Source organism: Peromyscus californicus, unplaced genomic scaffold, assembly GCF_007827085.1.
Source record: "Peromyscus californicus insignis strain IS unplaced genomic scaffold, ASM782708v3 Scaffold_13__1_contigs__length_99412109, whole genome shotgun sequence".
Classification (NCBI taxonomy): Eukaryota; Metazoa; Chordata; class Mammalia; order Rodentia; family Cricetidae; genus Peromyscus; species Peromyscus californicus.
In genome coordinates this window covers 88,797,817-88,812,358 of record NW_026294424.1, presented here as the reverse complement: position 1 = coordinate 88,812,358, position 14,542 = coordinate 88,797,817, and the positions used below count along the sequence as shown (strand labels likewise).

The window sequence follows — 14,542 nt, the reverse complement described above, 5'->3', positions numbered from 1 at the left end:
GACTATACACTGCTATTTTTATCTCCATTTTGAATGTCTTTTTTTGGATTTGACTGTGAATGTTTTAAAGCATCACTGATTTGATTGAAACCTTATTAATAGTTTTATAATAGTCTAACATTTAGATTATTAAGTCATTTTATATTAATTTTGTATTGTTAGAATTTAGGTTGCCATCAATCTTGTTTGTTTCTGGTATTTTGTTTTTGTTTCTTTACTGATTAATTTTGTTCCTTCACAATTTCATACATGTACATAAGATGTTCTGATTATTCTCTCCCCATTGTGTGTTTCAGACACAGGGTCTCACTCTGAGGACCAGGCTGCCCTTGAACTCCTGAAAATCCTCCTAGCTCAGCCTACCACATTCTAGGATTACAAAATGTCCACATTTATAGAGGAAATGACTACTTGAAGGCTTCTAATGGTGAATACTCAAAAATTTTGAATTTGAGAAGCAAAAGTGTGTCTAAGTATTATTTTTATTTTGGTATTTTGTGTCATACATTAATAGACACCTCTGGATGTTTGGACAGTTTTTTTCAATCCATTCATGCCTATGCCTATTTATCTGTCATAGGAGATAGCAGAAAGAAAAATTGATAAGAAAATTATATTAGCACAATGCTTACATTTGACTTTTAGTGTATTCATTTTACTTATATGGATTTTTAACAGACCACAGTCTAAATAAGTCTTTGCCTCTGATACTTTTAGCTTTGGCAACACAGTGGGAGATATTCTTGCTACTAACATTATATGACAATTTGCTTAAACATTTGTAAGGACAGAGTTTATGACTGACCACACACTACCAGCATGGTACAGTATGGGTCTCACACAAAGGATTATAAAGAGAAAAAGGACAAGTCAGGGAGCAGGACAATGCACATTATCTACACCGCTGACCAGATGTAGGTGCACATGGCCAACATTCCAACAGGGAGGAGCCTTGTCAGTACCCCATACATTCACAGTGCTAAGAAAAGAAAAATCTCCATTAAAAAAGGTTCCTTCTTAGAGAATAGCCTTGTTAGAATGTGTACAGTCCCTCCATTTGGCTAGCTCAGACCTGCAAAGATAGGACTCTTCTAAGTAACAAAAAGAAGACAGAGATTAGCCACCAGGACCATCTAGATTTGTCTCATCAATCTAAATCGATGCTTGTTTGATTTCTGTATTTAATATTTTTATCCTAGAATTCTCACATTGTATAAGAAAGATCTAGTGTCTCCTCTGATATAGAAGTGTTCCTACATTTCAGTGATTTTAATTCACTTGAGCTTTATGATGAATACTGAAATGTACAAATCTTTCATGCATATATATTTTCATGATATTTTTCTTTGTAATTTCTTAGGCCACAGGCTCTAGGATAACCATAATACTGCACAAACTCGGTGACTGCAAATGTTCTTGCCAAGCAGTTTGGTTTACTTAGTGAGCGTGCTTAGGCATTCAACCTTGTCTTCTCATTTTCATTAACTTGAAATCCGTTGATTTTTGTCAATGCACTGTTCTACCCTTTCTATTCACCCTGGAGATGGATATGAGAATCCTCTATACATTTCTCACAAAGGATTAGTAAATCAATAACTGATTTATGGCTATGATGGTACGGGGATCCTACATTAATATTCAGAGAGTACAACATACTTTCCTCTACACTGTCCCAAAATCTAAAACAGGAGAGCACTGTGACAGGAGGCCTTCAGTTGGACCCTCAGCCATTCTTCCAGCATAGCTTTATCTGCTTGAGAGTCAAGATCATTTCCTCATTCCATTTGACTTTGGAATCTTTTTCAACTTAATGCAAATTTAAATCAGTGCCCTGAAAAGTTATGCACAAAAGCATAGTATGTGCATTTAATGACAATTTATAAATAAGGACATTAAGAAATATACAAATCAGTTATATTCAACAATTAGACAAAATAAGTTACAGAAGCTCAAAATTTTAATAATGCCAAGTAATAAAGCAGTGAGATTAAAATCCTAACCACTTCAGTTTTAGAGGATAGTTAAGATGGATGCAAGGCTCTATCATATATTTTTAGCACTAATTTCATCATCCATGCACTAAAAGCAACGACATTTTAAAAAATGTATGCAGTTAATTTTGGGGAGAATTACTATTTCATATGATAATTTAGTATCTTTTAATACCTACTACTCATTAAGCATTCAATAAATACGGACACTACACTACACACATCCTACAGCTCACTGAGTGGATGCCTTTACTGCTGCCACTCCACAACGGAAACAAAGAACAGAGGCTTGCCCTGCAGTCTTCTCACCACTACAATTCATCTATGAATTGGAGACATAACTGCAGAGCCCATATCTTATCATTCCATAAGCCCATATCTAATATCAGAAAATAACCATAGTATGAAAGAATTTTCATGAGGGCCACGGGACAATTTTATGTAACATTTTTAATTTTGTCATTTTGTGTCTCTATCAAAGACTTTAAGACTAAAGCTGATTTCTCATATAAAGCTTCATCTCAGCACATGGATTCCAGTCTACGTTATAATATGCTTGCATACGGAAAATAAACTCCCACTCTCAATGGAGAAAGCAGGCTTAAACAGAAGCTGATTAAATGTTTGAAAATAATTCTGGGCACTCATTGAAGTGATTCCAAAAGTGACATGAAAATGATATAAGAGCCCGAACTACATCAGAATCTCCAGGACTTAGCAAAGGGGTAGTAAGAGGGGATTTCATTCATGTGTTGTGAGAGAACATTTTCTTTGGATTGGTTATATCAGATAATATGTTTGTTTAAGGAAAAATAAACAGGTGGGGGAAAGTTCTATATACCGAATGGAAGGAAAGCGTATTTGTGCCTACCCTATTTCAGCAACTGCTTCAGTACAACTCAAGTCTTTCAAAAATATGGCCTTCATTCGGTGGCCAAGGTCACTTGGAGTGTTGGCTATGTGCTATATATGAATGTGGATCATATATATTAAACTGATGTCATAGGAATTTGACACCCTGCCTTTTAAAAATATTTTCTCTGTTTATTATTCATGGATTTTTAGTTTTCCCTCTGAGATCTAGTGAGCTTTAGCTTTTTTTCCCTCATATCCCAAAATCGACTGCATAGCATCCAAGTTTCCTACTGATAGTCAACAACTTTCATTACTTCATTGCTTAAAGCACATATTATGATTTGGTCACATGCCTTATAAAAACACTACTGGTAGTGTTTTAGGAATAAATGAACCCTTACACTCGAAACACAAATTTCAGACCTGAAAGATTTCCTGAGGATGTAACAGTAGTAGTCTGCAAGAAGAGGTGTAATAGGGTCCCTTTAAAAAAAAAAAAGAATTTACAACAACACAATCACAAAGTATAACTGAGAGAGTTTTGAATCTGTATTCATTATTAATATGATTTTAAATCATTGTCTCTTCAGTAATTTAAATTTTGTAGACAAGCTAAAAACGCATACACATCATCAGTAGTGATTAGGGACATTAATTCTAGACCTATTGGTTTACAAACAACACAGCTTAACCCTAACAGGACTGCATGTTCTAGTCTCTCATTCCCATTATATCAGAGAAAAACAAACTGGTTCATAAGATGTGAGTGTAAAACACATAATGATGAAGATGTAAATGGTGCCCCTGCTAGTGAGGAGGAATTGAGCAGGCATCTTGTGATGATCACAGGTATCATAAGAGAGAGTACAGTTACAGTGTTTAAACTGAGGCTAAGTAATCCAGAAAGTGAAGAACTATATATTCAATAGAAATTTAAAGGACCAGTCTAGAGATTAGATCTAACATGACCGGACACAGATCCATAATTCACATCATGCCTTCATAATGCCTTGAATAAAATGTAATTTCAGTTGGAATAAATGCATACCTAAGCTGTTTTGTTTTGTTTTTTTTTTTTTTTAGATTTGGCTAAATGAAAGCTACTCTTCATAAATGTTTTATTTTCTCACAGTAGACATGGCTCAAGGACAAAGTATGACATTTGGACATACACCATGCTATGCTTTGGATAGTCTTTTACACAGAGGTAAAATAAATAGACTCTGGGAGAAAATTGCTCTGACAAGAATATAAGCCCCACCTCAAGACTCTGAACAGGGATGCAGAAAGAGATGACCCTGGAGTACCCAGCACTGACCATCCGTCACTTCCTTATCAAACTTTCTGACATTGAGTGCACAGCTAGAGATAACTATGATGTTGAATTAATTATTTTTTGAATGTGAACATCCTGATAAGTTGACAAATGACCTGACAAATGACCTGAATAACACAAAAATTCAATAAAATTAGTGAGATGAAATGTAAATTCTGGCCTTCAAGTTAATCCCATTGGACCAGAAAAAAAAAGACATGACTTTTTAATCATTCATATACATTCTAGTTTACTATAATTCTTAATTAAATACAACCTTTAATTATAGTGTAGCATAAGCCAATGTAATCAAAGACTACAATCATAGGATATGCTATTTAAAATAAAATCTGGGTCATTAGAAACTGCAACATATTCTATTAAATAACAATACATTGATCATGCCAGAAAGTACCAACTCTAGTTTGGGGTGACATGACTGAGTGTCCCTGGCTTTAATCAGAATTACTCTCCTCAGTCTATGCCCACATGTAAGCCTGCAACCACACAGCCTTAAGTTGCATTATATGCTAGAAACTCCTTAAGTTTCAACTACCTAGACTGATACTTTGAAATCGAACTTCACATATCTTTATTTGTTTGGCATCCTGCAGAGATGTACAAATGACTACTCCATGTGCCATGATCCCTACTTCACACTATATGAAAAATAGCCATCTCAGGGAAATACATCCAAATGGTGTAAAAAGAGTACATATTAGTGATTCTGAGATATCTTAAGTAGGATAGAATATATGCCTTAAGTGGGATATAGAAATATACCTTAAGTAGGACAGAAAATGTTCTAGCCATAGAGGAAAAAATAAATTGCGTTCCATTAAGATTCCATTATTCTATTCACTATTACAAAATTAAAAAATCTTGACAAATGAAGTAATATGCATCACATCTGCATTCAATGACTTGGTGATTCTTACAAATGAAACATTTGGTGACAGAAGTCAGAAAACACCATTGTGTTTATAAGAGTTCAGAACTGACAGAGTGGCATGGCATTCTTGGCAGAAGCAGAACGCCTTTGAGAATGGGACAGTCATGACTGAAGGGGCACACGTGGGATTTATTTGTTGTCAGTAATATTCTAGTTCTTATTCTGGATAGTGACCAGAGAGCTGCTTCATTTTTTTAGTAATTTATGAACTATAGAAATTTATAACCACTTATGAGTTACATACTTTAATTTGTATGCTACACTTTGAGTTTTTAAATTGAAGGTTTTTGTTTTTGTTTTGTTTTATTTTCAAGGAACAATAAAATGTAAGGACTACCAAGAAGTTATATAGATTGACAAAGGCTTAAATAATGACAGAAAGATTTACTCATTTTTAGCATAAAATGAGCAAGAAAACTTTGAAAGGATGATGTAAATAGTCAGGCTTCAATAATTGAAGTTAATAAAATGCCACTTACAGTCTAATTCTAACTTGCCAAAATGGAAAAGACAACCTACAAAGGAATGAGTTTCCTATCACTGAAAATATTTCAACTATTTGGGAAGAGGCTGAGTGGCCATCTGTCAGAGAGAGTGCAAAGGAGATTGCCATATGGGAAAGCTGCAAAACAAGATGAACTCTGCTCCTTTCATTTCTAGGATGTTATGACTTGGGATGAGACTGGTACCAAGCGAGTGTCAGTCTCGTTCCATTGCCCCTTCCTCTGCTCGCCCCCCACCACAGTCCCTTTCGGCTCTCTTCTGGTTACAACCTGATGACAGAAGATGTGGTCCTGCAGTTTCTCTGTTCTTCTCCACTCTGGAGACTTGCAGAGACTCGGGGCTGTGATGGAGGTCCTTACCAGGGATCAGACATAGAATGTTTTGTGTTTCATGCCAACTCCACTTACCCCAAATCAAAGTATTTGGATCTGGATGCTTCTCTTCCCCAAATAGTTTTTCAAGAATCTGGAAAACTTTACCACTTAAAAAAAAAAAGAAAATATGTGTACAATTTCCCTTGCTGGACAACTTAATAAATACTTAATACTTGATTACAGATGCCAGAGTGGTATGCAAATTCCTCTCAAGGACATCTCCATCACCTCGGTACAAAGAAACACCCAAGAAGGCAGTGACCAACCATTAATTAACTTACATTAATTTTGATATATGCATTCTCAAATAGTTGAGATGCCATATTATCTGATTTGCTTTCTAGGCGTTCTAGCAAGGCGTGGAACCATTTAGAGAAACAATCATCTTGTTAATATCAAGCACAGTCCATCACATAATAAGTGATCCATACAAAAGTGGACACTATTCATAAAAGTGAGGCAGCCATGTTTACTTCATGAAGGAAGCAAAGCAGGGATGGTAGGGAAGGAGAATGGGGGATTCATCCAAGAATGAATACTTGCGGGTATAGATATATGGACAAAAGGGTTTACTGTGTGACTCACTGTATCATACTACAGCATCCACGATGAGATTTTTCTTTTCTTTTCTTCTCTTAAAAATTATTTTATTTTATTTTGGGGGGAAGGCACTGCATGGGCAGAGGGTGGGTATGAAGGAATGGGAAAATGAATGGGATCAAGATGCAACATGTGAAAGACACAAAGAATAAATAAAAAGGAAGTTAAAATACAACAAAATGACAAATAAAGAAGCCTTCTGAGGAACACCTCAGAACTAAAGCAATCTATAAATGCATTGAAGGCTCCCCTGAAAATTAACACAAGTACTTTCCTGTCTTGATTGTAGTGAAATCTTTGGTTCAGAGCCAACTCAGATGAGTAAATATTGAGACCTGCAGTCCAAAAAAAGAATGCCTGCCAGTTCCAGCACAGTTTCAAAGAATATCAGCCAGGCTGGTAAGATGTCTCAATGGGAAGAAGCATTTGTACACAGGATAGTGAGATGAATTTGATCTCCAGCTCCCACAGCACGCACTCACAATGAATACTTTAGAGGACCTTTCCTGGTGAGATATATCCTCTCCTTAGGACTCAGGAGTGGGCAAAAGGAATGGGAAGCTCAGTTAGGTATCATCTAATAAAACAGGACACTGGTTCATCGATACTGTCAAGATCACTCAGCAAATTCTCCACTTATTACAGTTAGGGAGGGAAAGAGATCACTGCATGGTTGCAGCATTCCTCTGTTCCCAATACTGATGGCTAATCCTACCAGCTGATGGGATCTGGACTTACCTAGAAGTAACATGTCTGGGGGAATCTACGAGGGCACTTACAGAAGATTAAAAGCCAGGAGACCCACCTTTCACCGAGGGTGAGCCAAATATGACAAGGTCTAAGGGACAGTGTTGCCCAACTGCCTTCCTTTTCCTGAATAAGTGTGTCTATTGCTACAGCTGCTGCCACCCTCTGTTGATCTCATATCATATAGTATGTATAAAATATAATGTGTTAATTATATATAACCATTTACATATTATATAATGAAACTATACTGCTGCTGCACAGCTTCTTTGGCCCTCCAGGGCCAAAGTTATGAACTAAGCACCAGAGATCCTCCAGGAATCTTCAGACTTCCAGCCATGACCGGGAATGCTGAGGCACCTAACTGCATCAGCTTCATTAGCCTTCCAAGGTGAACTGAATATCAGGCATTGTCCAGACTTTGGGCACCAGACTGGGAACTCTAAGGCATCCATCCTCACAGGCTGGGCAGCTACCAAGTTCTCAGCCTGTTGTCACACTTACACAGGCCCTATAGTGTTAACTACTTTAATAAGTCACCTCCTTGATACATGTCCTTCCTGTCTGTTCAGAAGCCTATGTAACACATGTGCAAACCCTGCTGATGGCACATTTAGTACATACACATGTAGTACTTACACCAACCTCTTGAGGTATTAAATTATATTCAAAAGGAAATTCAGAAGAAAATTCTTTTGACTATAATGTATTTTTGCCTATTAATACAAACATCAAATTAGAACTGCCATATACCATTTAATATTAACTTTACAAATGATAGGTATACATGAGAAATAAATATCCCATGTTTTAGTTTATTTATTTCTAATAGGGAGAGTGGGTAAGGGGAAGAAATGAGAGATGAAAATGGCAACTCTAGAGACCTGTGGCAAAGATGTCGCTCCCAGGTCCCTGCCCTGGGCACTAGCACTCATCTACAGACTTGGCAAGTGCTAACAGCTAATTGTTGTTGCCTGCACCTTCATCCAAAGGATGGCCTCACTTTTGCTACCTCCTGCCTCTGTGACAGCTATTGATTAACCAACAAAGAGGAAGTGGGACCAGAGTGGATAAACGCATAGTTCCCTTGATTTAAAGCAAAAGAAACTTTGTGAGACAATTCACAGAGTTCACTGTGTGATCGGACTAAGACTGAGATTCTGCTGAGGTCCCATCTCTGCCTAGGTCTTTATCTACATCATCACACTTTCTCAGGCCCTAAAGGTTTCATAACAGAGAACTGGGCTTTACACATTATGTTATTTTAATATGACAATGTCTCATCAGTGTAAAAATCTTCACATTATACATGGGAAAACTAGGACTATATAAAGTAAAAGTATGCATGTTTAGCCTATAATAAGTGGTCAATCTAAAAATTAAACACAGATAATATGACTACATAGCCTCTGGTGTTTCACCTTTGTCTCAATGTCCACATACCATATTTTTATCCAAAGACAAATGAATTAAAGATACAGAGATATTCAATTATACATTTCTAGTTAAAGGAAAGTTGATCTGCACTTTATTTTTCAAGCATTGAGGTAACCTGTATATAATGAAGGCAAGACTTTATGAATCATACAATTTCCACAATGGTTTACAGCAGACAGGCATGGATTCTATTAAAAAGGAAGTAAGCATATCTCTAATACTTTTGTTTTCTTGAAAGGGAGCATTTTAGAGAAGTTTGAAGATAGAAAAGAGGGGAAAGATCATGTCAGCACAATGTAATTGGTCATATACAATACAATCTTATGTTTCATAGAGATTTCAACACAGGATATGGGTATATTAGAAAACCTAATTCATAGGTTTTCCTGTTCTGGTTACAGTGGCTTCTTTGAATGTCCATGAATGGAAAGTTGTAGATAGTGTTTTATGCCAGCTTCAATAAAACATATTTCAAAGGTCAAACTAGTCAGTCATGTAGCTTTTACACACTCAACATCGAGGGAAAAATAAGCGCCATGAGGTACCACCAGGAACACCATGCAAAATGTCAAAGCTTTCATTAGACTGTGATTAGATAGGAAATGTTTTATTTTTCCTTTTCCATTAATCAAATCAAGAATTCTAGATTATTATTATCTGAAAAATGATTTAGCTGCTTGTCCACTCAGAAGTTACATAAACCTGTGGCAATAGAAAGGTAGGGAGAGCCTATGTCTTATTCATGTTTGTGATAAATATGAGTGATTTGCATAGAGAGAAACATTAATAAAAAACCAAATATTTCCTATAGCAGAAATACACTCTATAAAGTGTGCTATTAATATTCTGATTGTATAGAATCTTATCAATGATGAATAATCTTTAGATCCCTAATGAATCTATAATCATCACAAAGAGCCCTTTCAACCATCTTTTCTAAAGAGCAATTCAAATTTATTAAACCCATCCTTTATATACTAGCAAAGAAATATGTAGATGTAACCAATGGTCTTATTAAATAAGAAACACAGAGCCGATTCAGAGAAGAAAGCCAAGAGGTCAGAGCTAAGAGCCTCACCCTTCCTGATTCAGGGATCCTCTTCAGCCAAGAGAGCTCTCCGAAAAGGAGGGGCCTCTTCCTGTGTGTATGACTTTATATACTCTAGCTGTTCTGCCTTCTCATTGGTTGTAAACCCAAACATGTGACTGCCTCATCACTGCCTGAATGTACCGCCCTCCATGTCCTTAAAGGTGTGCGCCACCGCCGCCACGCACTTGCTATGGCTCTAATAGCTCTGACCCCCAGACAACTTTATTTATTAACATACAATTAAAATCACATTTCAGTACAAGTAAAATACCACCACATTTCCCTTTTTCTATTTTAATAAAAAGGAAAAACAGAAAAAGGTTATAATTAACAAAAGAAAAACTATATACAAAAGTACAATGACTATATACAATATATACAAGTAATAAATGTCTAAACAATGTCTAGTCCATTTGTATTTGACAAATTCAGAGAAAATAATTTCATTATCTATCCTATTTTGTTAAGTCCAAAATGTATCTAATTCACTTTCTATCCTAATTAATCTTCAACTATAACTAACTAACCTTCAACTATAACTACCTAATCTTCAACTCCCTCAGAGCCCCAAGAAGGAAATGATATTAGCTAACAAAAATAAAAACAGAAAGTGCATGCAAGCAACTTCCAAAAAATTTGTGAGTTGACAGAAACAGCCAGCTGCCTGGACAGTCACCTGAGGTTTCTCCACAGTGTTGGGGCATCATCTTCAGCCTATAGGCTTAGCATATCTGACAGACTCATTTGTGAAGTAGGATGTACACAAGGTCATCAGTTCAACCTCACATTGGGTGAGAGCAGTCCATGTACCAGAAACACCTGAATTCCACTAGTGTCATGTCATGATTCAGGATTTTAAATTCTGGAAATTGTTGTTGGTTTTTTAATTCAGCTGTCCATTCTTCTTGGCTGTGTATATATGGCTTCATCTCAGCATCCCGTTCTTCTCCAGAAATATTCTACAATATTGTCTATATCTATTTCATTCACAATTCGAACTTTAGTGACTATAAATATACTTCATACAACACATTAAATATTAAATACTTAATGTAACATGCATTGTGCAAAGTACTAATGTTTTGTTTCCAAACTCAATCAATAATAAAAGAATATTCTTTTAAATACCACATTACAGGACAGGCCAACATGGCTTAGAGAAACATAAGAATTTGCCTAATTGGCAAGTTTTCTTTATTTACAGACCCTTTGAAGATCTGTTGTGTTGAACAAACCATGAGTACTGACCTTGACAGTAGTCACTCTCCACCTCCAGATTCTCTTTTAATCACTGCGCTATATGAAACACTCTACACCCACACCCCCTAAACTCAGTACTACACTTCTCATCCCATAAGCTATTCATTCTCCATGGAATATTCCAAACTCAATCCTGTAAATAGTCTTTCACAATCCCCTCTATGTCCTACTGTATCCTGTGTCAAAATAAAGCACATGGGAGCTGGAGATATAGCTCAGGAGTGGAAGGTGGGGGACCCTATCACCAAAACAAACGAACAGTACATGGTTTACAGATTTGATCTCTGAGTATGCTAGTTTATTCTTTCTTTTACCAACATTAGTTCCGTCATTTCTTTATCCTACCCTTCCATTATCTATTGTCTGATAATCATGTTGACCTCTCAGGTGAGTTCCCTGGTTCATGGTTCATCTTTTGCCCCTTAGAGACACACACTGCTCCCCACCAATTGCTGCAAATATTTCAAATGCTTGTTTGATCATACCTCCAGTTTTCCTAAACTCTTTCAAGCCTTCTTCAGGCTGCTACTAATGCTACTGAACACAAAAAGAGACAGTTTAGAGCTGTCTCCTCCCCCCATTTTGAATCATTTATGTCCTCTCAATTACTTATTTGAGAGATACTTAAAAGGAATAACTGACCAGGATCAGTGGCCAACTAGATGTGACATGTGAAGGGTAGGAAAGAGAAAGAACTTTTGCCAAGTTATCAATTAAGTGTGTGACATAGAGCAAAGAGGGGATGGTCTTGGAGTCAGAAGACCTTTTTAATTAGCTACTTACTTAAATAGTTGTCAAGTTAATTATTTAGTGTTTGGTTATACTTTTAGTTGGCCAGAAATAAGCACATATATTTGTGGGTACAAGATGTTATTTGGATACGTGTTTACAATGTAGAATTGTTCAAGTCAAACATGTCAGTCATCTCAAATACCAGGTCTTCTCTCAAAACAACTCAGTGCAAACACAAAGGACCAAATGGATGGTCACACATTTTTTCTCATGGTCAATAAGTATGACAATATTATGGTTTTCAAACAAGTGATTACCCAGCTAAGATTAAAAATTATATACTTAGGATATCAAGTAAAAATTAAGGAACTCTTCTATAGAAAAATTAATAGGTATATAATATAGATCATTAGAAGCAATGATGTCAGAAAATAGAGCTGTAAGACAGATCGCAAAAGTGTCTTTCAGGCCAAACTCGAAAGCAACACAGAACAAAGTGTGGAAGTCAGTGGGTTATGGAACTTAGAGATAACAGTTAGGTAGGATTGAAAAGAAGCAGGACTATTTAACCTAAGATTAGCACAAGTGGGAAATAACAGCCAGTCTGACAAATATTCATTTTCCCTACTAAAAACGTTTAGAAGCTTATCTTTTTTCACCATTTTCCCACTTTCATAAACATAAATGATTATTAGGAATCTACACCGATTAGTATAATACATAAATATAGTCATATACTCAGGAGATATTACATTACAGTAGTTATTTCATGGGTGTGGCGTGCACCTGTGCTGTGGCACGCATGTGCATATCAGAGGACAATCCCACCTAGTCAGCTCTCCCTTGACACTATGAGGGTCCTCGTGATCCAACTCAGCAGCAAGCCCCTTTGTCTACCAAGCCATCTCCTTTGCCTGTACATAAACTGCTTCTTATGGAAGATATTGCAGGCTCTATCATCCATATGAACCGTGTATTTGAAAATACATTTGAATTTTGGGGTAAAATGTACTCACGCTCACTTTCCCATTGCGATTATCTTCTTCTCTCATGGCCAGGGCCTTCAGAAAATTATCTTGCAGTTCCTTACCAGCACTTGTTAGTGCCCTATAAAAACACATTACAACAATCAGACTATAATGTCATAGTATCTCAGATAAAAAATATTATTGAAACATTTTGAAGTCAACAATTGTGTTTCTTTGGTCTGTATGACAATATAGTTATAAATGGAAACCAAATACACAAAATCATTATAATCAGGTTTAAATTTTTATTTTATATGGTTGTAGAGCTTTTATTTCCAAATACTTGAAATCAGGTTTATAAACAATACAAACATCCATATCACTCCTCAAGCCACATAAAATTTATTTCATCTCTGTGTCTATCATTTCTCTTTATCTCTCCAAGAAAAATCAACATGCTTATACTCCTCACTTAAAAATGCCCATAATTTAGGTATTGTTTATTAATTGGTTTAAGCCAATAAAATCAGTAGTACAAAGCATTAATTTCTCTCCACCAGTAGATATACTCAACATAAGAAAGAAAAGTCATTTGGAATATCTTTGTCAGATAAAAGAAATTATTAAAAATCCAGAGGAATAAATTTTAACGAAAATGTTTAAGAAAGGTCATTGAATACAGTACTCCAGCTAGATGTCATATGCTGCCAAATAAAACTCTCAGAACCAGGACTAGATTATATGTCTTTTTAGGCATGGCCAAAGGGTCAACATAGACATCCCAATCATTACAGGCTATGGCCAACGCTATTTTTTAGCCTCCATAACTTGACAGTAAGACCTGTTGCTGAAGACACCACATTCTTGTGACATAGAACACTGAGAAGTCTGGCTGGTACTTAACTGAAAACTTTACCTTGCCTGAATAACAAATACTACTGGAAGAGAAAAGCAAACATCAATCTCACCCAACTAAGATCGTTGTGAGCTACAATAATGACCTGCCTGCAAGATATGCCCAAAGGGTAACAGTGGCACAAATAGCGTGGGGGCAAGCCACAACTTTTTAATTGGATGTAAAGCCTCCTGTGTGAGATCCCAACTTGATACTGTTTGTAAGGTCAAAAGCTTGAGATGAGACAGATCATGAGCCTCGGGGGCAGGAGGAAAACCTATAGAACATAGCCTAACATAAAGGAACATCACATACAAAGACAACATGTAGAAAGTAAGAAACTTGAGTGCTCAGTCTAAAAGTAGAAGTCTAGCTCACACCCCTCCCCTCAAAGCTCAGTGATCTATAGAGAAAAAGGGTACGAAGACTGTCAAAGCCAGAGGAGGGGTGGTGAGTAACTTTAAGGAAAAAGTGTTTTTCCAGACACGATAAACACACAAACTCACAGAGGCCGACAGAATGCACAAGACCCGCACAAGCATAAGCCAGACGAAAACCTCAGCATGAAGGAGGGCAAATGGGCACAAAGACCCACCTCTGGACAAGAAGCTATTCACAACTGGTGGGTTCTAAGAAAAGGGAAAGTTAGTTTTCTTCGTTGTAATGATACTTGGCATATCAACCACCTTCCAGGGCAGTTCCTATGACTACACAAACTTGAATCCATGTTTTTGTGGCTGTTTGTTTAAGAAAGAAAAAGAACAGGAAGTTGGATAAGTAGAAATATGAGAGAGGTTGTGAGAAGAATTTGGTGAGGAGAAA

The 14,542-nt window shown here is 36.5% G+C and overlaps 1 protein-coding gene across 1 annotated transcript in view; it reads right to left on the bottom strand.

Annotated features, from left to right (window-relative positions):
- Positions 1 to 14,542, bottom strand: part of Cfap299 (cilia and flagella associated protein 299) — a 498,813-nt gene that overhangs the window by 316,637 nt on the left and 167,634 nt on the right. Inside the window, exon 3 of the mRNA XM_052735435.1 lies at positions 12,874 to 12,964. Within this exon, the coding sequence (XP_052591395.1) occupies positions 12,874 to 12,964 (91 nt within the window). The remainder of the gene's footprint in view (positions 1 to 12,873; positions 12,965 to 14,542) is intronic.